The sequence below is a fragment of the Physella acuta genome, unplaced genomic scaffold, assembly GCF_028476545.2.
Source record: "Physella acuta isolate Inbredline_101_S28 unplaced genomic scaffold, ASM2847654v3 ptg001597l, whole genome shotgun sequence".
NCBI lineage: Eukaryota > Metazoa > Mollusca > Gastropoda > Physidae > Physella > Physella acuta.
In genome coordinates this window covers 15,233-42,694 of record NW_026733111.1, presented here as the reverse complement: position 1 = coordinate 42,694, position 27,462 = coordinate 15,233, and the positions used below count along the sequence as shown (strand labels likewise).

Below are 27,462 nucleotides of genomic sequence, written 5' to 3'. Positions count from 1 at the left end.
GCGTTTGTTTGTTTTTTATTATTCTTTTTATTTCTTTTGGGTGTAGCGAAATTTCCGGTTGTGGTTTCTTTCCCCCAATTTTTGCCAGCTGGTCCGCAATCTCATTATCCTGGATCTGGCAGTGGCCCGGGATCCACTGCAGCACAATTCTGCTGCAGGTGGAGAAAGGGTTAAGTTTTTAGGTTAGCTAGCTCCGACGGTGGAGAGAGAGAGTCAAGTTTTTAGGTTAGTTAGTTCAGCATCTGGAGAAAGTGTTGTTTATTTTTCTCTGTAGGCCTATCTAGCATTTGTTTATTTTTTATGTGTCTAGTAGTGAAGCCACGGAAAGGCCAGTTAGGGAAAATAAATTATCATTGGTATACAGCTAATCAAGTGAGAAATAATCACTAATTATATTATTTCGTTAGATGAATATAATACGTTTTTGTATCTTTGTGAATAAAAAAAAACCCAATATTAACAATTCGTTATCTAGAATTATTATACTTTTGGTTAAGTATTTTACAAAGCTAAACGTTCAGAATGACTTCAAGCTTATTTATAGAATAAGGGGAAAACCCGTTAAAATAAAACCTACCGATTGATCAGGTACACCGGCAGACCACATCATGGAGGGGCCATCTCTGTGGACAGGGGGTGAAGCAGACCTGGCCCGTCTGTCCCTCTCAGACTCCCTCTCTCTCAAGGTCAGCGGTCTGTCTAGCCTTGACCTCGGCCTGTCTGCACCGTGCTCAAGGCGATCTGATGGATTTTCTCCGTATCTGGAGAAAAGAAATAAATTTTTAAATAATTAAAATAAAATTCAAAAAAATATTTTTAAAAGTTGTTGCTATTTTGACATCCATAAATGTAGTTTAAATTATTTTTTTAGGTTGTGATTTTAATTAACATTTTTATGCAGAGGCGTAGCGGCCCTTTCCGGCGCACGGGGACAAACTTTCAATTTGGCGCCGCCCCCCTCCCACCCCCTATATATCTTTTTTATATTTATAATGCAAAACTGCAGCTAAAATGAGCTTTTCATTTTTTTACACCCAATTCTGGCGCCCCCTAGGGTCGGCGCTAGTGTACATATGTACCCCCCCTCGTTACGCCTCTGTATTTATGTGTATATTTGTGACGCTCAATAAATTAGGTTTAAATTTGTGAATTAATAGTGTAGCTGTTTACGGACAGAAAGTCCACTGGACAGAGAAAGCAGAGTTAATCTGTTTCACGGCCACGGTTTATGAGGCGATATTTTGGTGGTCATCTATCCAGGAACTCATTTTAGCTGGGTGGACTCAAGCGCGTACACCGAACTAGTGACTGTTGATTTATTAGACGTACACTCTACGTTTATATGTTATACCATACACCTTTTTTGTTTGCTTTCCTTGATGCTTTATTGCATGTATTAATTGGCTATATACAATGTGAATGTTTATCAAATATATACACACATTTTTTTATTTAAAAAATTAAAGGTTGTTTTTAATTTTTTACAAACTTATCAACGACTATACAAATATTACTTTTTTTTTCTTTCAAATTCAAAAGCAAAAATGTGTATTTTTAAAATTTTCTTTATGGTATGAACATAAAATGTCCAGAGGATTTATTTTATCACACATAGCTGATCAACCTGATTCTGAGGACGTACATGATCCTTTTGTCATTAACACAGTTAGTTTTAGATATTTTTTTAGCTTTGTTTGTCCCTTGAGATTATTCAACAATTGTATTAAACCCTCCCATCATGTTTTATAAAGATATTATTTTTTTATACCGCCGGATATACACACTATGTATACACTATGTAGGCCTACATATGTATGTATGTATATACATATCAGTTGTTCAACCTTAACTCGGGTTCCATCTAAGAAACACACCAGACTTACATGATTTACGATTAGACTTTCTGAGAACGATAGAACTATAGCGAAGCTTTTGTTGAATGCACATATGAAACTGGTGGGGCTCGGTACCAATGCTTTATATATATATATATATATATATATATATATATATATATATATATATATATATATATTTATTTATTTATTTATTTCTCACTCTCTCGCTTTCTCTTTGCCTCTCTTTGTATTTTTAAAAAAAATATTAGTTATCGAAACAGCAAATAAGAAAATTTATCACTTTAATTTAATAAAGATTTCGATACATTTAAAACTTGAAAATAAACATAGCTTTTAGAAAATCTTCTTTATCTTATTTAGGAAAAATAAATACACAAGCATTTGTAAGTTGTTTTAAAATGGAATGTTTATTTGTATACATGCAGGTAAAATTTGTGGAATGTTTGATTGTGTAGACTAGAAAAATTACCAAAAATATACACACAACAATATTGTCTACACGAATAAAACGTTGACAACACAATTAAGGCAGTGTTTACACAGTTCAGCAACACAGCTGTCGCTAAATCTGTTTACCACAGTAAAAGGCGGTGTTCAGACAGTTCAACAAACCAGTTGTCACTACTGTTAACTGGAGCTATTCTTACGTTGTATTAAAAAAAAAAAAAACTTCATATAAATATTTTATCACATGTGATAGGCAAAATAATGGTTTTCTTTGAAAAAGTAAAAATTACAATTTACTCATAAACATTGAATATGTTAATAAGTACTAAAAAGGTAGGAAAAAATTACAGAATATTTTAAAACAACATATATATTCCACACCTTTCATATGATTTCATAAATTATTTTGATTATCTATAGGCCTACAGGTGTTATTTTAAGTTCATTATTTAAAAAAAATATACTTCAACGTTTACCACACGTATAATGTAATTAATGATAAAGTCATGCTCAAAATATTATAGTTGCAATAGAAACTATACCAAAAGAAACACACAAAAGAGAATAGAATTAATATAAAAAGATCTTTTTAAATAAATTACAAAGTACAAATAAAATATATGTTTTTGTAAAAATATGTTTTAGATATAAATTCGGAGACAACATCTTATAAACAAGATGAATGAAGATATATATATGTATATATATATATATATATATATATATATATATATATATATATATATATATATATATATATATATATATATATATGTATGTATGTATATATGTATATATGTATATATATACATACTTTACGTGACTTATGAAAGACTGAGAATCACTGATAATTACCAAAATTTACATAACATATTATGTATATATATGCATGCATAATTTTTAATCAATACATTATAAATTAGGTAGAAGTTAAGGCTCATAAAAATCCCACAGTAAAAACTAATTAAGAATCAGTTAACAACGGCGTATTTGTTAAAGCATTTATGTGCAACATATATCACATTTGAAATTGAATGGTTATGAGTGTAAGGATTGTTTCGAAAAAGAATGACCCAAAGATCACAACCATAAATATATCACTCAGACGTTATCTGTTATAATACAAGCCTTGTCTTAAGATTATGTACCATAATGTTGGAGGAATCTACTTACAACAGTGGTGAGTTATGCTAATTTTTTTTTAATATGTCACATTTGAAAAAGTCGTGCGTGTTATTTCTATAGGGTGAAGAGAGGGGGTCAAAAGACCCACAATAAATTTTCTGAACAGCTTATTATTTGATTTTTTTGTATTGTATAATCATCTCAAATAATACATGATTTTTATTAATAAAAACTCAAAAAATAAAACGATAGTTAAAGTTAGGGCTTCATGTATTCATAAGTTAACTATTTTTCTACATGAAACCACTTTTATCTCCATATTCATGTGGCCTCGCCTAAAAAATACAACTTACTCTAAACTCTTTGTTGATAAAAACTTACAAAGTCCCCAGTCAAAACTGACTATTAAACTATCTTCTTCTCCTTTTTCTTATTCCCGTTCATGCCCAAGAAACATGGGGTAGATGAAGTAGAGTTCATCTGATTCCCTAACGTAAGCTTGGTACCCTTCAGAGCTGGGTGGACTCAGGGACGTTCCACTGATTTGAATCCGGATTCGAACTCGAGACTCTAGGGTTAGCAGTCTACATATCTATCGCTATGCCACGCCGTCCCATATTAAACTACCGTTCTACGGAAACTATTTCCTAGCTTATAAAAACCAGCTACTTCACAGTGAAACGATTAGACTTACAAGAATAGAAACATTTTCAATAGCGCTAACTAACAAAATAAAACTTCAATAATTGCATTATTTCTTAAAACTAATTACCAGAGCCCATGTAAATTAAAACTGACAAAGACATCAATCATTAATAAAATCACCCCAAAACAGTAAACTTGAGTTATTACTTGAGTAAAAAAAAATATCTTTAGTGACATTTTTTTTTTAAATAATAAAGGGACTATATTTTTATATGCCCAATAGACAACAAAGATTCATTAGCTATCAAAACTCATTATTCCACAAGAAAAAAAACCCACTAAATTAGTCTCCTTTTACTTAAAAAAAATAAAAATAATGCTTCTTGTTTTTCTAACTTTACTTAAAATTTTAAACTTTTTTTCTTCTTTTTCTGTAACATTTATATTCTATAAAAAAAATTGCGCTATAATCTCCAACTCAAAAGGGATGATTAATTTAATGCCCAGGCTTAACGAACTAGATTAACGCTGAACTTAACGACACGACATGACAATATTGATCGACCAGACAAATGTTAATTCATAGCACAGTGCTGTGATAATTCGTCTCCACGACAACGCCGCACGTAACCATAGAAACGAAGTAAACACATTGTTTATCAAAGGTTATAACGTGTTATATATATGTTTCAAATGGTGAGAAAGAAAGACTAAAAAAAAAACAACTAGTTTCAATGTTTTCAAGTACAATTTCATCTTAAAAATCAGTTACAAAAGCCCATTTTTTATTAAAGTATTTTTGTTTCATTAATATCATATTTAAAAAATATTTTGATTGTGAGTGGTAATAATGTTTCGAAAAATAATGATCTAAAGATCACGCCATTAATAAATAGTTCAAATGTTGAGAGTTATAATACACAACTTAATCTTAGATGATATAAGTACTTTTCAAGAACCCGACTCACAACTATTGTGAGATCTGTTCAGTCATTTTTTTTTTATTTAAAGCTGATCATATTTTAAAGTTACGCGTAATTTTAATATGAACACTAGTCGGCCTTTGTTATTCCATAACAGGCTGTTTTAAAATCCTTATATTGCTCTGTAGAGTGGAGTTTTTACTTGCTGAATATTATGAAAACTAAAAAAGTGAATCGGACACAACAATCTGTAAATATGGACAGTGTGTATACAGCTTGTGTTTTTCATGTGTTTCTTACATACATAACTTCTACTTTGCTTTATCTATACAATAATGAGTTAAACAGAAGATCCATTTGTATGTTAAAATGTAATTACTGATTGTATATATAATAATCAAACACACTGACAATATATCATGATGGAAATAATGATGGTATGTATATATAAAATAGTTTTATACACTATAGCACTCATAAATAATATGTGCTGGTAGTATACAATACAGGCACACAAAGTAAACCATAATAAATCATCAATACTACAATGGTACACTATGATGGTACGCAAAGATGGTACGCTATGATGGTACACAAAGATGATACATTATCATAGTAATCTATGACATAATGATGGTACATAATGATGGTACACTTTTAAGGTATACTTTGATGGTGCACTTTAATGGTATACTTTGATGGTACACTTTTAATGTATACTTTGATGGTACACTAGTATGCAACACAATAATGTCACACCCAATAGTCAAAATCAAACCTCTATAGACTCAGCGTTATCCAATAGCATCAATCTCTATAGACTCGGTGTTATCAAATAGCATCAAATCTCTATATACTGTGTTATCCAACAGCATCCAAGTCGAACCTCTATAGACTCCAATAGCGTCAAACCTCTATGGACTCAGAGTTATCCAATAGAGTCAAACCAATCAAATGTCCAGAACTGGCACCAACGGTCTCATTCCTATTCTGGTCCTCCCCAGTAGCCCCACCAAAAGAGGGCAGCAACTCTTCAGACATTTTACTGACCTCTATCGGTGAACCCTGAGAATCGAACCCCGAATCGTGGCTGGTCACAGAAAGTAATTTCTTGGACTGGGATTGGATCTCGATGAGGTCGAACATGACCCCAGGGGGTGCTGGGTTTTCTTGGAGAAAAGTTAACATGGAGTTGTCGTCCGTTGTGTCTATCACAAGGGAGTCGGTGTAGCTTATATCTGTGTAGGTGCATGTAGGTCTTGGCTCTCCTAGAGTAGTTGTAACCAAACGATTGGACTGTGGTGTTGCAAATAGATCGATAGATTGTGGTGCTGCGTTGGATGGTGTATCCGTGTCATTTAGATTTTCTGGATCATCAAATACAATCAAACGTTCATCAAAAGGGCTTTGATTTTGTTTGAAGGAAGTTTCCGGTTCACTGCCAGTATATAAAGAACACCGTGTGTCAGTGATAGTTAACCCTGAATCAATATTTGCCAAAGGCGTGTGTACATCCGTATTCTGAATCTCTTCATCAGTGGTTTCTAGTTTAAAAACATCATCATCACGTGATGGCAAGTCTAAAATGTTGTGTACGTTTGATTCCTCTGTGTAAAATGGATCCTGAATGTTATCGATTGAATTTTTATTTTCATTGTTGAAGTGGACTTTTTGTTCTGTGTATTCGTGTACTAAAGTATCGAATGTCTGATTACTCAGATCACTCGGACTTGTCAGCGTATCGATTAGGCAAGAATTATCTTGTAATGTAATCGAAACGTTTTCACTAAAGTCTGTACATAAAGGCTCTGCTTTATTCGTTTCATTTACAGAAAATATAGCCTCGTTTTCTTCATATTTTGTATCGCTGTATTGTTCATCGTTCGCGTTTGATGAAGAATTGGGTTCTTTATATGTATTAGGTGAGACTGTTTCTGTGATGTTTTTATCCTCTTCATTATCGGAAAAACTGCTGGATACGGTGATGTACTCACTGTCGAAGACTTCGTCTAGTGTAGGCCTGGGTTCTGGAGAGGTCATCGTAAACCTTATCGTTGGGAAATCCGTTGCTCGGGTCGACAGAAGCGGCATGTTGGGCGAGGGGCGGGATGAGAGTTTGGGGATGATGTCCAGGTAAGCCAGCTCTGGGTGGGTGTCGTCATCAGGTGCCCTGCTGAACTGTTCTCTATTCTGGGCATAGTCGTAGTTTTTCTTCTGGGTCAGCGCGGAGTTTGGGCTTAAGAACTGCATGCGCGGGGATCGTCTTAACCAGATATTCGATGTGCCGTATTTCACGCGAGAGTTGTCCCCGCTTTTATTACTCTCTGTACCCTCTTTAACGTTGAGGTTTCTTGAAACTAAAATATTGTTGAGAATGAGATGCGGTTTCTGTGTTGTGATTGGGCTATCCTCGCTAGCTTGCTGTATGATAACTTTAGGGGCTTGAAATTCTTTACACGCGTTTTGTTGTTCGGATTCTTGAAGTAGAGATTCAGCTTTGCTTGAATCTTCAGTACCGCCTGCGTCTTGTTGAGAAGAAACGTCTTCGTTGCTTGCTGCAAGCCCGCTAAAGACGCTTGGTTCTTCTTCGTCGATTATTTCACTACTGATTCGGCCTAGAGCCAGGTCTCGTTCTCTGATATCGAAGTCGCCTTGGTTTTTCAGAGCACTGTTGAGTTCCGAGTCCGTATCACTGCCCATAGAGGAAGACACATTAGCCTGCTCGTGAAGCTTCAACAACGAACCTCTAGATCTCAAACTCCGAGGTTTGGGAGTTTTATCCGGGTCGTTCAGTTGTCCAGGCAACTGCGTGTGAATTGTTGTTTTACGGCTGCTTTTTCTAATCTTTGGTAGATCGGTGTGTTGGGGTTCTTCTGAGGAATCGTCGTGCTCGGAGACGGAAGTGCTGGTGAACGATCCGAGAGACTCTTCGCTGTTCTGTGAGAACATGGTCGTCACTTTCACACGTCGATGTTTGGGCTTTAGAAAAGATGAATCAGATGCGTTGGAAATGTCTAAAGTAGCAGCTGGTTTAGAGGAGTTTGTGTCTAGCAAAAACATGGCTTTTACTTTGGATTTTAAGTCTTGTTCTTGATTTTCTTTATTACAATCTCGATCATGAAGTAACATAGATTTATAATCTGTTGTTATATTTTTAGCTTTGTTATCAAATTCTTCTTCAACCAAAGTCGTAGAGCATTCAATATTGTCATTTCCCCCTAACAAAAATAGTGACCGGACTTTGTCTTTTAAATCTTCTTTGGAATTCGATTTCTGGGCTGTTTCGCTATTCTTGAATACGATTGGATCTTTCTCTGGTAAAGATAAATCCTCGCTAATTTTTTTCCTGAATGCTAAAAGTAACTTGTTTCTTCGTTCAGATAACGACAGTTTAACCTCAGATTTCTCTGGTGTGTTTGAACCAGTCGTGTTGTCATCTTTCTTTCTGTAGTCACCAATGACGAGCGTGGCCGTAGAGACATGTTTTTGTGGTTCTTCAGTCTCCATTCCCCGAATCTCAGTACGTGATACGTCGTACAAAGGTAGCGGGATGCTGGTGTCAATGTCCAGCTGATGAATTCGGACCGTGCGTCGAGTGGTGAAGCTTGTGGTCGAGTTGCCTAATATATCTGTCGTTTCTTCAACGGTCTGGGTTTCGAGAACTGGCGATCCTGAATGACTAGAGTTCGAAGACTTAGAGTGCGAGTACGATACATCTAGTTGTTGAACGTCTTGGAAGAGTTCATCGTTGGAGTTTAAATCTGGGCTGCTTGATGTAGTTGATGAAGAGGAGATGTCGTACATGACGTTGGTGAGGATAGATTCGGCGAACTTGAATACCCCAGAGTTTGGGGAGACTGTTCTAAACTGTGTGTTGAGATGTAGGTTTTCTGTGAGCGTGAAGACTGTCGTGTTTTGTGTATTTGTTTCTGGTTCAGTTTCACTTAAACTAGTCGTATTACAGATAGTAGATGAATCTATTAATGACTGAGTTTCTTGTATTGTGTCTTGACTGAATGGATACTTGTATGTTTCAAACATTGAATTATCAGAAAGATGTGAAGTGTTTAACGCGTCAACATCTAAATTAACATCAGTGTTATCTTCTACTTTGGAAATGTCAAGTAATTTAGGAGTTTCTAATACGTCTTCTTCAATGATAGATTCAGTGGTATTTTCCATCAACTCTCTTCCAACCGGGCTGTCGCAGCTACTGAATAAAGGGGAACTCTCCCCGAGGTCCCATGTATTACTGTCTAACGTGGTCCCTACCGTGTCTTGTGATATGATAAACCTGCTTCGAACAGACCAGATGTTCTGTTTGCTGCCCACACTGGCGTTATCCTCGCTCATCGTTTCTTCTTCAGAGATCTGAGACAGCGGGAACCTCCTCGCTGGGGACTCCAGCGCTTCATTAACAACCGTCGTCTTGTGATCCTCGACGTCGTTGTCCAGTTTATCAAACAAGGCAATCATCTCCAGCTCGTCTATTAAATCCATGGAAGATTCCTTGTTGCTGTCGTTTCGCATGGAGCTGAAATCCGTTTTTTCATCGTCATCCACAGAAAACTCCATCCCCAACACACAAGCCGTTTTACAAGTTTGGTAGTCGTTGTGGTTTGGTAGATTTAAATTGTCTTCTTCTTTAGGTGAATCCGGTAACATTGTATCATCTACAAAAGATACATTTATTTTACTTTCAGCAAGACTCTGAAGATCCGCTAGATCGGCATTCTGGAATAAATCTAACATTCCGCTTGATTGTTTCTCATTGTAAGAAAGAGATCCGCTACTGTCTTTAAAATCTTTAGGAGGAGAGTTAGCCTGGGGCTCTGCAGATACCTCAACAACCGGGCTCATTCTTCCACTCTCTGCTGATGCCTTCTGCTGAAATCCTTTTACCGCCCTGCAATACAAATCCTTGTCCACGGGGTCGCTGCACATTTTGATCAGACGACCGCGTTTAGGCGGCAGATTCAGATTAATTCTTAAAATCTCTTTATCGCATTCGTCACCGGAACTATCAGCCTCTTTGTGAATTTCATGTATTGGAGCTGTGTCTAAACCTTCTTCTGCTGGAACTTGTTCATTTTCTATCATGTCGATGTCTAAGCTGTCCACAGATTTCGTCATATTTTCTACTTCCTCTTCTTTCGTCTGCCAAGCTAGAACTGACTGAACTACATCCCAGTTGTCTTTAGAGTTACGTCTGGCTCTGCTGCCTAATCTTTGTTTAATTTTTTCTCGAGATTCTTTAGAAACTGGTTTTATACGAGATGAATGTTCTAAAACGTCTTCATCGGAATCGCTGTATGTAATTTTCGTCTGGTTCGAGTATCGTTTTTTACTATAGTTTTTACTTGGCGTTGATAAATTCGATTTAGTGTTGTAACGTGTTAACGGTGATACAGATTCTTCTCTTAATCTATTTTTCATACGTGTTGGACTAGGACTAAGACCCCCGTAGTCTGAGACTTGAAGCAAATCGTCAGGGTGTTCCTCCACCTTCAGGTAGCTCATGGACGTTTTCAGCTTGCTGTTGCTGAAGCTGGTGATGGAATCCTGGCTGGAACTTTCCAGCATGTCCAGCATGGCCTCGCTGTAGCTGCTCTCGCTGCTCACTCTTCGAAGACACAGCGCGGGCAACTCGGATTCATCGATATCATGCTCGTTGTCTGATCCGGCTAGAGATTTGTTGCTGGCGAACTCAAAATCAAAACTCGTATCGACGCTGTTCTCCACAGGACTGTCTTTAATTGTTTCAGAATTGTCTTTTTTAATTTTTAATAAATCGATGTGAAAATCTGGAGAAGCTGGTTTCATTTTGGTAATGATGCCTCCAATATCTTCAATTTCACACTGAATTTCTACATTCTCTTCATCTTCTTTTTCCTCGTCTAGTGTGGAGTCTATAGACAGGTGAGGCATCATAGAGGCGTCGCTGAACTCATCAAGGGAGTGGTCGATAGAACTCTTTCGACTTAAATCCGTCGTGGAGTCGACTGTTGACGCTGGAACATCGGAGTCTCCCATTGAAGAATTTCGTCGACTTTTCAAATCCAGATATTCTTTCTTAGACATGATATTTTTTGAAGTTTCGAGTTTGGGGTTGCTTGATAAGAAAGATGGTGTTGGCATATTTTGGGGTTGTGTTGGTTGTACTTGGTTGTGTGGATACGAATCTTCATAATCTGAAGCCGGTTCTGATGTAGGGCGAGGGGATGAGTTTGTCGGGCTTGTCGGGGAGCCGGAAAGTGCCGGGTATTTCGCTTTAGGTAGGTAATCAACGGGCGAGCCGGGCACCTGTAGGAAATCCATTTGAAAAACTTTGACAGGCGAGATGAAAATCTCAGGTGTGCTGGCACCGCTCCCACCTGATCCAAAAGGTGAAAGAGTTCCTTTTAGAGCTGATAAAACAGGTGCAACTGCGAGTTTATGTTTTATCTGAGAGTTTTCTACAGTGGCATTCATCGGCTCGTTGCTTTCGTTAACATCAGTATCATCTAATTTAGTGTTGTCCTCTTTATTGTCAATGTTATCACAGTTTTCAGTTCCATAGGTGCAATTATTAGTGGTATCAAACCCAAAGTGGTCATCGGAAATGGAATCCACCTCGTTTAACGTATCCGTAGTTTGAGAACAACGTAATCTGGGCTTACCCTCATCCGAATCTTGATTCGCCTCACACATTTGCTGAAAATCGTGAATGGGTTTAAACTTGAGAAGCGCCATTCTCTCACTGGCGTTTAAAGGGTTGCTGGCCTTCATGAAATCCAGCTCAATGTCCATACTGTTGTATGAAGTGTGCGTCGAGTTCCTCTGGTACTTTAACCGAGCAAGTTTTGAATGTCCCGTACGTTGGGGAAATGGCTGGCCGAGTATGGGTAAAGAAAATCGTCTCCATTCCGATACTTTGTTTTGGGACTGAAACCTAAATGTTGTGTTCGCGTTTTCGTTGGAGAAATCGTAGGACTCTATGGCTTGCTGTATAGGAAGTTGATCTGTGGCGTCGGAGGCGTTTAGCTTATCCGTGGCAAGGCTATCTGAAGCGTCTATGGACTGGTTTATAGAAGAGGCAATACTCCGTTGTAGTTCGTACATTTTAACCATAATATTTTTAGAATCAACGGTGGGGTATTCTAGAAGTGAATCTGGGCTGCTTTGTAAATTAACGCTAGGCGTATTGCCATTGCTTGTATTTTGAGTAGAATTTTTGGTTTTTGAAGAGAAGTATTCTATGTTGTTCTTATTGTGATTAGAAGCAAAGTTTTTTGAGAAATCTCTTTCGTTGATGTTTTCAAATGTCGAGTTATTATCTCCAGAAGAACATGAAACATGGTCAGCTTGTTGATATGTATTTGTTTTAGACTTCTTATTAGAATAAATTGAATTTAGATTCGTCGCATCTGTCCACGTAGACGGCGCAAACCTCGCTGGTAATCTTTCATCGAATGTTAAACTCTGTGTTCTTAGGTTAGATTTGTGTACGACACTCTCTTCAATATCATCCGAGGCACTCTTTGAACGTTCTTTACAATCGCGAAACAAATCCGGCCGCAATAAACTTATCGGCGTTGTCGTAAATTCCGTCGTTCTAAGTTTTGTGTTCACGATCTTCCGAATGTGTTCCTTGGTGTGTATCAATGTCAGCTCATCTTCTATCAACTTTAAGGTCTCATCGACTAAACTAAAATCCGTTATCGGAGGTTGCTGAGGTTCCGGGTCTATTGCTACATTCCACACTTGTGAGTTTTTTAAACCTTGGTCGTGTTCGTTGCCTATTAAACTAACAACCGTGTTAACAGCTACAGTTTGAGAACTGCCGTCGACTTTGTGAAAATGTTCAGTGTTATTTCCATCTGGTGAGATTTGAGTGGTTTGACTTGAAATTTCAAACGTTGGAATCCACGTTTGTGTGAACTTATCAAAACAATGAACCCCGAGGATGTGAGGTGAATCTTTGACGTCGCTGTTATCTAAAAGATTACACTGACAGGAGCGATCACAAGCGTAGTAGAAGTCAGAAGGGATGCAGCAATTGTGTGGGGGTCGGGGGGCGAACACCGACTCCGATACCTGAACGGCCCGGCTAATGCTGTGTATGGTGTTGCTGGCGTTTCCGTTCATCTGGATATCCTGAAGCCTCGGTCTCGTATCGCAGAAGTTCAAGGTCGGGGACTTTGAACTTTGACCGTAGAGGAATCGTTTATGTTTCTGCGGCGTGGATTCTGCTGAGTTGGCGTCCTGGAGATTTTTTCCGATGCCGCTGATCAACCGAGGTTTGAAATTCATTTGGACGTTTTTCGGAAATTCATCGACGTCTGTTTCGGATAAATATCCGCCCCCAACAACAGACGAGCTGTCGCTTTTTGTTCTGGTGGCGATGCGGAAAGCTGACTTGCTGGATCCGGGACTTGATTCGTTACTCCTGCACACGTTGAAATCAAATTTGGGTTTTTCGCTTACATACATCGGACCTACATCTTTCGATACATAGTTCTGACTGACATTACTTGTGGTGGAACCGTCTTTGTTTTTGTTATTTTGAGCAACGCCGTATTTTTTAGAATAGGCTTCGGATAACTCGTTCTCTTCATTGTTGAACTCCTCTGGCTCAACACAGTTTAGATTTTGTAAAAGATTATTTTTGACTTCAGTGCCAGGAGATTCCTCTTCGCTTTGTAAAGATGGAAGAGGATGCCGATGACGCGAAGACTTCTCGTGCATATCCAGTACGTCGTTAATGATAATCGGATCTTCCTCGGAAAATGAAGCTCGTCTTTTCGGGTTTCGAACCCGTAGCGTCTCCAGATTTTCTTCATTAGGCTGCGATAAGGCTCTCTGTCTTTCAATCATTTGACGGATTTCCGGCATTAGTGGAACTTCTAAAGACAGTCTGCGTCTAGGCTGATAATCCATATTTTCGGAGTTGGGATACAATAATGTTGGAGACACTGGATCCCCGTGTCCGTTTTTGTTATTGAATTCATCGGAGTTTGCGTTTTTGAATAAATTAGAACATCGGCTTTTACTCCGTTTGATTTTTTTGCTGGGCCCGCCTTCGTTGGACGACATCGAAGTGTTGACGCCGTTGTCATCGTCTGTCTCCTTTGATGAACACGTGCCTTCGGTGTCTAGGCTGTCGTGCTGGTTGTCCAGACCCACCTCGATGACGGTGACGGGAGACTGGGGGATGGGGGACAGTGAAGACGACGAGCACCTTGAGTTAGGCAACCCCAGATGCGACATGGTTAATTGGTTTTCTGAGTAATTAGCCGACCCGCGGTCAACGTCTTCGAGAACGATTGAAACCATAGCAGGTTCGACTGATTTTGGAGACGACCCGTGAAAATGTTCCGTGTCTTTGTGTGAGGATTTATGCCGGCTGTGTTTCGACTGCTGGTTTTGCATAATGTCTTCAACTTCTAAGCTGTTATTCGAATGCATAGAATCTATTTTCGGTGACGCCGTCATATCCCTGTTTTTCAACGTTTCACTTTTAGCTGACTGTGCGTTGTCGCTCCCACTTTTCGATCCACTAAACGCTTCGTTTCTTCTCACAGTCGACTGTCTGTGAGGCGATCGCCTGATGTTCGATTTCTTTTTATTTTCTGCTTCCGCGTTGGCATCCTTCTCGGCGTCTTTGTTGCTTTTCTGCAACAACTTGTGCTGGTCTGCTAAATGCTTGTTGTACGCTTTTTGGTGTTGAAGATGCATTTGTCTAGTACTGTGTGATTTTTTCTCTGAGCAGCTACTCATTGAGTCACTTTCAGATTGCGCGCTGCTTATATACGAGTTTTCAGAATTCGATCCCGTACTTTTCCCACTGCTTGATAACGCGTCTGAAATAAACATTTGCAGGCGCGCCTCTTTATCGAAAGGATCAACACCGGCTTTTCTCGATCTTCCTTCCTCTTCTTCGGAAAGAGTTTCGAGATGAAGAGGTAATGATTTTTGTCTCGTAGCTGCGAAGAATTTCATTTTCATATCCCTGCCTTCGGTAGGGGAACTGCTGTTGTTGGAGTAGGCTGCGATGTAGTCTTTTAAATGTTGGATTTTAGATTCATTTCCATTGTTTTGGGGGAGGTAGGACGCGGCTTCGTCTAAGATAGAAGACACGGAACTAATATGGCTGTCGAGTCTTTCAGGAGGCAGCGGTCTAGTCGGTTCTTGGTTACTGTTCGAAGGCAAAATTTGTGGTTGATCTTGCGGGTGGACTGATCGATTGTGATCTTCACTCTCGGTACTTTTCATCTCATGTTGTGCGGCCATCTGTGCCTCCATTTGTGCTTTAGAGATCTTCATATACCAGTCTTTTAAAAAACGTTCTGGTAAAAATCCTTCCGTGGCGCCGAACCCCAGCCCCATTAGTACACGTTCCGCATGACTGGGCGTGAACGGTTGGTTGAATAGATACGAGTCTACAGGCGGGGACGCCGTGCTGTCGAAACTTCCGCTGAGCTTCAACGAAGGCGGGAGGAATGCTGATAAGTTAGGGGGACGGGGCGGGGCAATGCTGCCTTGGGGAGACCCCCTCAAGGAACCGTTGTCTAAACTTAACGAAGACATCGATGATAAATACGAGTATTTTCCAGAAGGATCAGATGAAATATTACTCGGGGGTCTCGCGGAGTCTTTTGAAGACGTTCGTGTTTGTGATTCTTTTTTTGAAGTGTTGACAGTTTTGTACTGCTTGTATGAACTACTCACAGAATCGTCGTCATCGGGGATTATCAAATCCCGACGTCGTTTCTTTTCGGTGTTTTTCGGTGGCTGGGTACTTGGAGGTACAGGTTGTTTAATGTTCAACGGGGACTGTTCCCCTTGTCGGAGTTTCTCTAACTTGTCTTTTAGAGCGTTGTGAGAACGCGGGGAAGTAGCGTCGCGCTGTTCAGCTTTACTGGGCAGAGCTTGGTAATTTTCGGGGTTCCCCCAAAAATGTTTATCCAATGCTTTTGAGGATGTGTCTGATGAGACAGGGATCCCGTTATTCCAGTCTAAAACCCGATGGAATATTTTCTCTAAGTAGATTTTATCAGCTAAATCCAAGTTCCCGTGAGAGCCGAGGTATTCCATACTCTCCAGGAGCGACTCCGCGATGGATGCATTGTTCTGCTCATTGTTCTCAGCGTTAGACTCGGATAAAGGATGTTCGCTGTGTAGCCCGCTTGACCTAGACGTCGAGGTGCTGGTCGTTGAACTCTGTCGCGAGACGAATCGTCGTTTGGATCCCCACAATCCAGGCGCATGCGCACCTCCACCATGACCCCACTGACGTAAAGACCCAGTTGTGGAGTCTGAAGAACTTTTAGACAGACACAGGGATTCGACTTCCTCGAATGTTGAAGCCGAGGACGCTATGCTCTGAGGTCCTTTTCTAGATGGCTGCTTCCAGAAGTCGTCATCCCATGAGAAGACTTGGTTGCCTCTCTTGTTGACGGAGAGTTCTGATGAGTCCCAGACATTTCTGAGGTTTTCTGACGTCCTGTTGCGCTGCAACCTGATTATATAACAAAAATATAAATTTAAAAACAATTCGAATCAAACATAAAAATAATGGTAACAAACTTAATATTACTACAAAGAAAAAGAAATTTAAATTTCAAAAACAAAAAATTCAAAACAATTCATTCGAATCAGTCATATATAAAAAATAACTAAATGTTAACAGAAATCAATGTAAGACACATTTACGAAAACTCAAAAGACATCAGAAGCATATTTCAGAATTAACCAATATTTATCTAATATACTAATTTAGTTTTAATTACCTACACATTATCAAGAGCATATTTCAGAATTAACTCAAAAATGAGCAAATATAATTTATTTGTAATAACCTACAAATTACCATTGCGTTTATAATTCCAATAATAAAGAAAAGGATACCCATTAAGCTGGTTGCAAAATATTTAATTCATCTTCCATTTATACCGAGAGCACCCGTATTCTTCAAAAGCACCGTTAGAACTAATTTTCACAGCATTGCAGAATTTCATGCCCAGCGTTCTACGCAAACATCCGGTTATATTTTTAGCATACCTGACCTAACCGTCATTTATACTGCGTGTGATCATGTATTGTCATAATTTTACGCAGCGTTTAGCCGTGCAACATGCAGAAGACATAATCGTCTGCATTGATCAGTTTGTCCAGATACTCTCAAGAGTCTTCGGCACGACAATTTGAAATGTCGCAGAATTGTCCAAGTTTGATCTGAGTCGGTTCTGGTTTGACGCGTGAGCGAGGAGGAAACGGTACAGTCAATAACGGTGAGTGGTCGATGGGAGTCGGGATCAGAACTCAGGGTATTGTTTAAAGATCAATGTTTTAGATGCGAAGAGAATAGGTGTTTGTGTTTATAGAAAATGTGACTCGGATGGAATCAGATTTATCGATGGAATAGGTTGGCTGGGGAATATGTTATTTACCACCAGTGAAAGACAGGTAGCTGACTCAGTATAACATTTAATTAAAACATGTAAGGGTGGATGACAGCAGGATAGAAGGGAGTGGAATCAAGGGATGAGAGAGAAATAAAACGTACAATGTTTATAATACCAGTAACGTCGTAAAGCTTCAACGGTGGTTGCGAACCGTATAGGGTCTACACAACAGTGTGCGACACCAACAGGGAATAACACAATAACAAATGGTGACACAATAACAGGCGAGAACACATAAACAGAGGGTGACACAAGCGAGAACACAATAACAGATGGTGACACAGAAACAGAGAGTGATACAGAAACATATGGTGACACAACCACATAGGGTGACACGGACACAAACGGTTAAAAGAACAGAGAGTGACACGATCACAGAGGGTGAAAAATAAAAAACAGAGGGTGACACAGAAACGAAGGGTGACACAATAACAAAGAGTGACAAAATAAAAGAGTGACACAATTACGGAGGGTGACATGATAACAGAGAGTGACAAAAACACAAAAGGTGACACAAACACAGAGGGTGACGACATCATGCCAGATGGTGACACCACTTTAGATGGTGATAACAACATCACAGATGGTAAAACCACCCCAACATCATCTTCTAGAATAATATCGAGCTTATACGGTGACACTATCCCAGAAAGTGACACTGGCTAATATAAAAGGTGACACAATCACAAATAGTGACACGAAAACAGAGGGTGACACCATTATAGAGGATGACACAATAACATGTTGACACAATCAAAGTTGGTGAATGAACACAGAGGGTGACACCATTATAGAGGGTGACATTATCACAAAGGGTGACACAACCTCAGAGGATGATACTATCCCAGAAGGTGAAGGCTACATCACAGATGGTGAAAGCATCCGAACATCATCTTCTAGGATAATAGAACATTATCTTCTGTGATAATATTGAGCTCATAGGGTGAAACTATTCCAGAAAGTAAAACTTTAACACTGACTAATATTTGATAAAGAAAAAATATGCATCGACTAATCTAATTAATTCATTACAAGCACTGATTAATCTATTCAATTAATCACGTGTTTTAAGTTGTATACATTTTCCAGTCCGTTGTATGCACATATGTAATGGAAGTTAACTCATACATCCATTAGTTTAACATCAAATACATTCTATATTTACATAATAAACATTATAATGAGAACTAGATACTGTCACTGGTATATTGTTTACTCGAGAATGACGATAATTGTTTAACTAATAGATTAAAAAACCTCCACTTTATATCGCTTTAAAGGGTTGAGAATGAAACGCAATGCATAAGCTAGCCGACTCAAGATTAGCTGCATGTAAAAATTGCCTTATGGAGATTTCACTCAGTCAATGATTACTGGACTCGTAGCTCGACAGTCAGATTCATTACTGACTCACTCGATATGATTTAAATCCGTGTGGTTTAAATCCGTATGATTTAAAATCTTATGATTTCAATCCGTATAATTTACATCAGTATGATTTAAATACGTATCATTTACATCGTATGATTTACATCCGTATAATATAAATCCGTATGCTTTCAATCAATAAGATTTAAATCCGTATGATTTAATTCTGTATGATTTAAATCCATATGATTAAAATCCGTTTAATTAAAATCCGTATAATTTAAATCCATATGATTTAAATTCATACAATTTAAATCCACTAAATTTAAATACTAAGCTCTTACATTGATTGTTTAAAAATAAAATGACTACTAAAGTAGTGTTAAGTATCCTTTCTTCTTCAATACTTATTTCTATACTAAATTCAGTAATTAATGAAACCGAACACCATCACGCTCACCCATTCCACCACCACCAACCCCCCCCCCCCCTCAGTGCCGGCGCCAGGTTATTTAGCGCCCCAGGCAAAACTTATTAAAACGCCCCCTTTCACGCAAATTAATTACTAAAACTTGTGTAAGAAATCAATTAAAAGTGAAGTATTAATTTATTATCAATTGCATAAACGTTATAAGTAGACATCAAAATCCAATTTTACTTGCCTCCTTCGTCTCAAAAGTTTGTACTAATTCCTTCAATTCCAGTTTGTAAGCGTAATCATATTTTATTGAAATTGTTGCTAAGTCCACGAGTCTACTTTTTACTTCACAACATAGCCCCCCCCCCCCCCAGCCCCCCTTAGAAAATGTTAAGTGCCCTCCCCCTCCTCCCGGGAGAAAAAAATCTGGAAAAAAACCCACTGAAAGAACAAATTCTTGTAGTGTTGGGCTCTCTGCAGTCCTCCCAAGGTGAATTCCAAAACGGAACTTACGTGTTTTAAGCTTGACTGTCTTTAGTTATAGTTGTAAAATGTCTATATTGTGTGATTATGTAACGATTTTTTTCTGTTTATGAAAAATAAAAGGTTATAAATGTTATAGATTCCAGCCTACAATTGTTATATATGAATCCTTTAGGAGAGGGTGAAAAATATGAAAAGACAATTAATTAGGTTTTTAATATGCGACTAAGGCTGTATGCCTACTAACATTAAGTAACGCTATCTACATCGGCTACTGATGTATTTGTTTTTCAACTTGATAATGCTAAAAGAAACTACAAAACTATTTTGATTAGAACTTAATAAGCTCTATATAATTTTTACAATAGCAAATAATAACTTAAAGTTGTATTTATAATTATTTGTAAGCGGCCAACATAAGGCGCAGGGATTTGAAAATAATGTCAAGTTAAGCAACGAATTATCTCCCATTTGAAAATCCAAATACCAAAATTTATTCCAAGGGAAATAACTTTAACAAAAATAGCTAAATTAACCAAGTGTAATTAAGACATGCTTGAAAAAAACAATAAAACGTTTTAAATTTTATTACGTAGAAATTGTAATAAATCTTTTATATTAGCTATGTAACCTGTAAAATCAATATATTTAACCTATTGAATACTTAACTGTAGGTTTTGTATGAAAGTCTAAAACGGTAGCTTTATTATAACATGTTTCTTATCAATTTTGATGACAAACATTTACCAGTATGCCCTATATCCTTCGATTATTGGAAATTTTGGATTCCCTTAATAAAGGGACGCCTTTCAAAAAATTCAAACACTGGTAACATTGCTAGAATTATTGATTAAACATAAAAAAATTATTATTTGAGAATAAACAAAGTTTACGTTTAGTTATAAATTCCATCCTATTTAATATCTATCTATCCTAATATATAAAGGCCATGTGCGCTCTTCTCTCTCTCTCTCTCTCTCTCTCTCTCTCTCTCTCTGTCTGTCCGCAAAATATTTTCGCCGGACATCACGTCAGAATCGGCAGCGATATATGGATACCTTTATACGGACTTTTATTGAAAATAATAGGTTAAATGTTTTAAATAAATAACCACAATTTTATTTAAAGAAGAAAAATAAAAAATAAAGGCGTATTCGAATGTAGAGAAACAGTATTATTTATGCAACCGGAAAAGTGTTTAAACAAGAACGCATTTAACAATGACGTCGCTTATTGTTTACACTAAAAAAAGAGCACGAAACTGATGACGTCATCTTCCGAGTTTAGAATAAAAAGAAATGAACTATTTCATTCAAATATGTTTTAGAGCTATGTACGCTATGAAATGTATACAATACGATTTTCTCGGCCTAAACTTAAAAAAAATATTTTATCTATTTGGATTCTAGATCTAGCTATTCTAGATATTGATCTAGATCTAGAGATTCTAGATCATATAGATCTAGAGATTCTAGATCTAGATCTAGATGATCTATAAAGCTAAGTTGTCGGGTGCCCGATAGGGCACTTCCCGGCGCCGCAGGCGCTTCAAATTTGGCAGGATCTTGCCTTGGAGCGACAGAACACGGGGGCCGGTTGGCCGAAAAGTCTACGATGAGGGGGTCAAAACTGACCTCGACTGACCGGCGCCTTATATGGGCGAATTAATTAAGCATTCAAATTCTCAAAGCCTAAGCGAAGCTGGGCAGCATGCCTAGTATATATATATAATTCTCTTCTGGGAGCGTTTTTAAGCAAATATTTTTAGTGGCAGCATTGGTACTGTCGAATTCACAAATTATGAATTACTGAAAAGTAGAAAAAGCAACAACTATATAGCGGCGTATGATACGCAGCGGGTCGGCTCGTTATATATTAATACTTTAAGAGTGGTAATATAGATTCCTACAAAACAAGATTTTTCAACTAGAGAACGCCCGCCTTTCTTCGTAGTGTGTTCCGTACTGAATTGAAATTATCTAACTTACGATAAACTCGACTACTCGATATACTCTACTACATTCACAAAACATATCAAACTTAGATACCTAAACATAACTAGACTCGATGCTCCAGAACTACGACACCAACTCGTTTAACTTCATTAAGCTCTACAAACGGTACTTTCAATCAACAACGATTTCACTGGAAATACTACTACACTTTAACAGTCAATATAATTCGATACCTTAATACCACAAGAATCAATACTCCCGAACTCCAGAAGTACGATACTTCATCACCTGCATTCTTATTTCTATATTACCAATCACTAGACCTTCAACTACAAAACAGCCGAATAAAGATTATGACACTTTAACACTTCGATACTTTATACCTAAGAAACCATATCAGCAACTGCCTTCCGCCGTTACTCCCAAATCTAAACAATTCATCAAAACTTACCAAACAAGTACAATACTTTAAACACCCCGTCACTACAAAACTACATACACATGTACAGATAATTCAAAGTCAGAGAAAACGAGACTTACAAGCCCTATTAAAATTAGATAAATGTTTGAAATGTTCGAAATTTAAATTACGAACTTATTAAACTTGTTTTCTACATCAATTATGTGACACGAAATTAAAAAGGCAAAGTGACTGGACCTTTCCAAATTAGGGAGGTTGGGTTGCATTTTCACCATCGCGAATAAATGTAGGCCTACATTGGGGTGTGGATGCAAAATTGATAGTTCGTTCTGGGTGGCGAAATAGATCGCTCCTCCTTTATAAAAGTTATTAATTATTAGGTACTTTTTGATAATAGCGATTAAACCTTTTGCGCCCCCCCCCCCCCCTTTTGGGATGGCGCCCTAGGCGACCGCCTACAACTCTCTACAACTAGTGTTAAGGCACATCATCCCATTTTATCGTCAAGATATTCTAAATATTCTTTGTTTTTATTCACACGATACACTGGCTATTATAAACAAATCAACGGGTCCGATATTACTGGATTACAAGAAATTTAAACCGTTATGTAACGCAACTCTATTTTCAAATGCACCCCCCCCCCCCCCTTCTCCAGAATAACAAAAATGTAACTAAGATTATATAACCATGTTTATTTTTAATTTACCTTTTATTTTATTTTATTTATTTAGATTATATCAACATTTCATCCAGACTATGATTTTTTTCTTTTTTGAAACATGCACAGATAAGCAACGTCGATATCTCAACAAAAAAAAAAACAAAAAAAAAACAAACACGATTTTATAAAACGGTAGTCAACGGGGATTCTATTCTTTCATTGTTATTCTTATTTTAATTTACAAAAAAAAGATATTGACAGAGCAGTTGTGACGGTGGGATGATTTATGTCGTGGCGGTGTGGCGGTGGCGGCCATTGATATGGTCATGTGACGAGGCTCCGCGTTGCCATGGAGACGTGTGGGTCTGTAGCCGGGCGCTCAATTATTTATGAGGGATATGGGACAAGGTACGCACGATCTTCGGGTCGTAGTCACGCGCTGGTGTGGGGGGGGGGGGGGGAAATGGAGTGTCTGTGGTTGATGGGTGGAGTGTTGGTAGAGGGTGGGTGGAGTATTGATGGTGCGTAGATGGATATTAGGTGGAGTGTTGGTAGTTGGTGGGTGATGTGTTGGTGGTGTGTTGGTTGAGTAATGGTTGAGTGTCGGTGTTTTGATGTTGGTGTGTGTGGTTAGATTGATGGTGAAGTGTCGGTAGAATATTGGGGGGAGGGGGTGGGGGTTGAGGGTGTATTGTCAGTGGAGTATCGGTGATACGTGGGTGATGTCGGTGGAATTTTGGTGGAGTATTGATGGTATCTAAGTGGATTTTCGAAGAGAGTTAGTGGAGTGCATGGGATTGAGGGCTGGGGAGAGGTAGACACTTGATTGCGGGAGGAATACCATTTTCAGTCACATCGCGCAATGGTGTAGATCAGGGGTCTCCAAACTACGGCCCGCGATGTCCTCTTATCCGGCACGCGGAGATCTTTTTGTCCACGGAAAAACCGTTTGTTGGTGATGGCTGCGGAACTTTGCCCAGAAAAATCAAAGACATGCCTGGAAGAAAGTGGCCCCCGAACTGAAATTTTATAGTTAATGCGGCCCTCGGACAGAAAAGTTTGGAGACCCCTGGTGTAGATGATAAATTTTACGTAGGTAAAGTAATCTTAAAAAATAGATTTAGAAAATTAATGTACATGTGTCATTAGAGAGAGATACGAAGCATGAGGGCAGTGCCGGCGCCAGGTTATTTAGCGCCCTAGGCAAAACATATTAAAAGCGCCCACCCCCCAATTTTCTTTTTCGTGCCTCCGTATTATCAGAGGCGTAGTGACCCATCCCGGCGCCCGGGGACAAACTTTCGAATTGCACCCCCCCCCCTCAAACTTTCAATTTGTTTTTCCAACCCATTTTGGCGCCCCCCTCCCCCTACGGACAGCGCCCTAGGCGACTGCCTAGTTTGCCTTATAGGTAGCGCCGGCCCTGAATGAGAGACAGATATTGGTGTGAAAATCTTCTTTAGACCAAGCAATCCTTTGGACAGATAAAGAAGAGTTAATCTTTCTTGACCGCGGTAAATGAAGGTATAAAATGATCAGCACTATGCCCAGCCGCCTTTACTATATTCATGTATCCTACAGAGCTGGGTGGAAGTCCTATAGTTACATGTCCGAACAAAGATTCGAACTCAAGACTTCGGGATAGCAGTCATACGCTCTACTATTCGACCACGTCGTTCCATATAAAGCTGTTTATAAGTTTTATAAAGCTCTCCATGTACTTAATACGCATCAAGGGGAGAGAAGACGCATAAATTACCAAGGGACGTAATCGGAAATTTAAATGTGCTTGCTCAAACTATTTAAATTTTCATTCGTGTTGTGTCTATATAATTCAATGTGTGATGCATGTTTAATAGTAATACAATAATAACAAAAATAAAAATAAATTATATTTAGTGCTTTTGTGAACCAAAAGTGTGTTTATTTCAAACTGGCAAGTTACAATTGCATTATGAAAAGCTAGAACTAGAAAAAAAGGATCCTTATCAATGATCATACTACAGAATGATCAATGTACATCATTCAAAATGTAAGACATAATAGCTCTTTGAAGCCTTTGTGGCGAGGGATGCGGCATTTTGCACCGGATAATCAGACGGACACACGGGCGTGGTCACCGACCACAGGAAATCAATAGACTAAGTCGGATGATTTAATATCCTGTCAGTCAGACGTTAGACAGGTGAGAAATTAAAGGTCAAAGGTCGAGTCACGGATTGTTATTTCAGCCGGTTCTTTCAGAGTAAATGAAGTGTAGGTTGTAGAATTCTTTTTTTTTTCAGGGTAGATGTTGTGTAATCGGTAAAAAAGGGTGTTTTAGGCTAGATGATGAGTGGATAGTGGAAGCCGGTTTTCGTAGGTTATATGATGTGTACATCGTGGAAACCACTCTTTTTGGGGTAGATGTTGTGTAGTAAGTAAAACAAAAAACGGCTATGATGTGTATAAAGTGAAAATTAGTTCGTGTAGGTTAGACGATGTGTATATAGTCAGTTGAAACCAGTTCTTTTGGGGTGGATGTTGTGTAGTAAGTAAAAACAAAAGCGGGTATGATGTGTATAAGGTGAAAATCAGTTCTTGTCGAGTAGTTGATGCACATAATGTACGAAAACGATCACGACGAGCCCACAATGATTAATTTAAAAAAAATATATAACTCGGTTTAATTGACAAACTGAGACTATGATATACACCGGGGTAGAGTATAGAATATTACTATAGAGGCTAATTAGACCAGAATCTTAATTAGTTATGTCAATTATATATAGACGAGCACTGTAGTTAAATCTTACACTCGTTTAAATAATAGTTTAAATGGCATTTTCAAGCTTACAAAATTCTATTTTTACTTTTATTTTCTAGCTGAAACAATCCTAGTTTCAATGTCACTTTCTAGCTAGAAAATCCTAGTTGTAATTCTCGGCATATGTGACAAACAACTGAGACGATTATATAAACCGGGATAGAGTATAGGATATTACTATAGAGGCTGATTAGACCAGAATCTTAATTAGTTATGTCAATTACACATAGGGCTGGTAAGTAGGTCACCAACCAGTTCTATGGCTCATGCAGGTTTTATTGAGCCTTAGAACTGGTTGGTGACCTACTTACAAGCCCTATAGAAAAGAACAGTAGTTAAATCATACACTCATTCAACCTAATCTCATCACGAGAGTACTCTAAGAAAATGGACTTAAAGTCACCAACTACAGCACTTTATAGCATAAGCCACTTCTATACAAGAACTCGTGTACTCAAGAACAATCATAAGGATATTTTTTAAAAAAAAACGCATTTTATACATTGACATTTTAATCTTTTCCGATCTATTTAAAAATTTACCGTAGTACTCAAATTCACCTTTAAGTTTAAAGCTGCGATGTATCATTGAATATAAATTATTAACTAAAGATGAAAAAAAAACTTTCAATGAAATTAAGTAAAATTGACGCAAGTTCATTTTTTTTGACTATATTTAGTTTTGTTAATTTTTTTTTTAATTAATAGATTAGTTGTGCTTCAATTACTATTCAATTACTATTTTTTTTTAAAGTTTAGACCTTAGTGGCGGTACTATCAATAACAATAATAATTTCATTTGTATTTTCTAGCTAAATCACAGTTTCAATCACATTTTCTAGCTTTAAAAATCCTAATTTTAGTGGCATTTCATAGCTGCAGTAATCGTATTTTGTCAGTTGTTTTTTCCTAACTACTAAGATAACAGTTTCAATGGCATTTTCAAGCTTACAAAATTCTATTTTTACTTGTATTTTCTAGCTCAAACAATCCTAGTTTCAATGTCACTTTCTAGCTAGAAAATCCTGGTTGTAATTACATTTTATAGCTAAAAATTACCTAGTTTTAGTAGCTACAGTAATCCAATTTTCAGACGCAATTCTAGCTGTAGATATATTGGTTTTAGCAGTAGCGTAGCGGGGGGGGGGGGGGGGGGAAGGGGCGGGGGGGGGGGACACATGTCCCCGGGCGCCGACCTTAGGGAGGGCGCCAAATTGAAAGTTTGAGGGGGGGGGGGTGCAAATGAAAAGTTCGAGGGGGGGGGGGGGTGCAAATCGAAAGTTTGAGGGGGGGTGCAAATGAAAAGTTCGAGGGGGGGCTGCAAATCGAAAATTTGAGGGGGGGGGGTTGCAAATGAAAAGTTCGAGGGGGGCTGCAAATCGAAAATTTGCTCTCGAGGGGGCGCCAAATTGGAAGTATGTCCCCGGGCGCCGGGAAGGGTCGCTACGCCTCTGGGTTTTAGTGACCGTTTTAGCTACTAAGGCCTTGTTATTTTTAGACGTTTTCTTAGCGACAAACTCCAAGTGTTATCGGCGTGTCGTCATGAACACATCAAAATATTATTCGGACAAACAAAAGCAAAAATCAAAGTGGTCTAAATCGGTAATAGGGCTGGTAATTGGTCACCAACTAGTTCTATGGCTCATGCAGGTTTTATTGAGCCGTATAACTGGTTGGTGACCTACTTACCAACCCTATTTCGTGAGTATAAGCAGTCTCAGGGCGCCGTTTCTCTTCTCGCATAGTTTCAGTATAAACCACAGTAATCTGAACACAGCTTTAATGTAGCATATTTTTCAACACGTAGGTACTGGAGCTTCATGGCGTCGAGAGTTAGACTAGCGATCAATACTCTACGTCGAGTAAACACGAACAAAAAACATGAACTCAAAACCTATCATTA

General features: G+C 38.2%; 1 protein-coding gene across 1 annotated transcript in view; it reads right to left on the bottom strand.

Annotated features, from left to right (window-relative positions):
* LOC131929101 (myosin heavy chain, clone 203-like) overlaps positions 1-27,462 on the bottom strand; it is a gene marked incomplete at its 3' end in the record, with an annotated part of 51,368 nt that overhangs the window by 8,708 nt on the left and 15,198 nt on the right. The window contains exon 2 of the mRNA XM_059285294.1: positions 578-761. Coding sequence (XP_059141277.1) covers positions 578-761 — 184 coding nt within the window. The remainder of the gene's footprint in view (positions 1-577; positions 762-27,462) is intronic.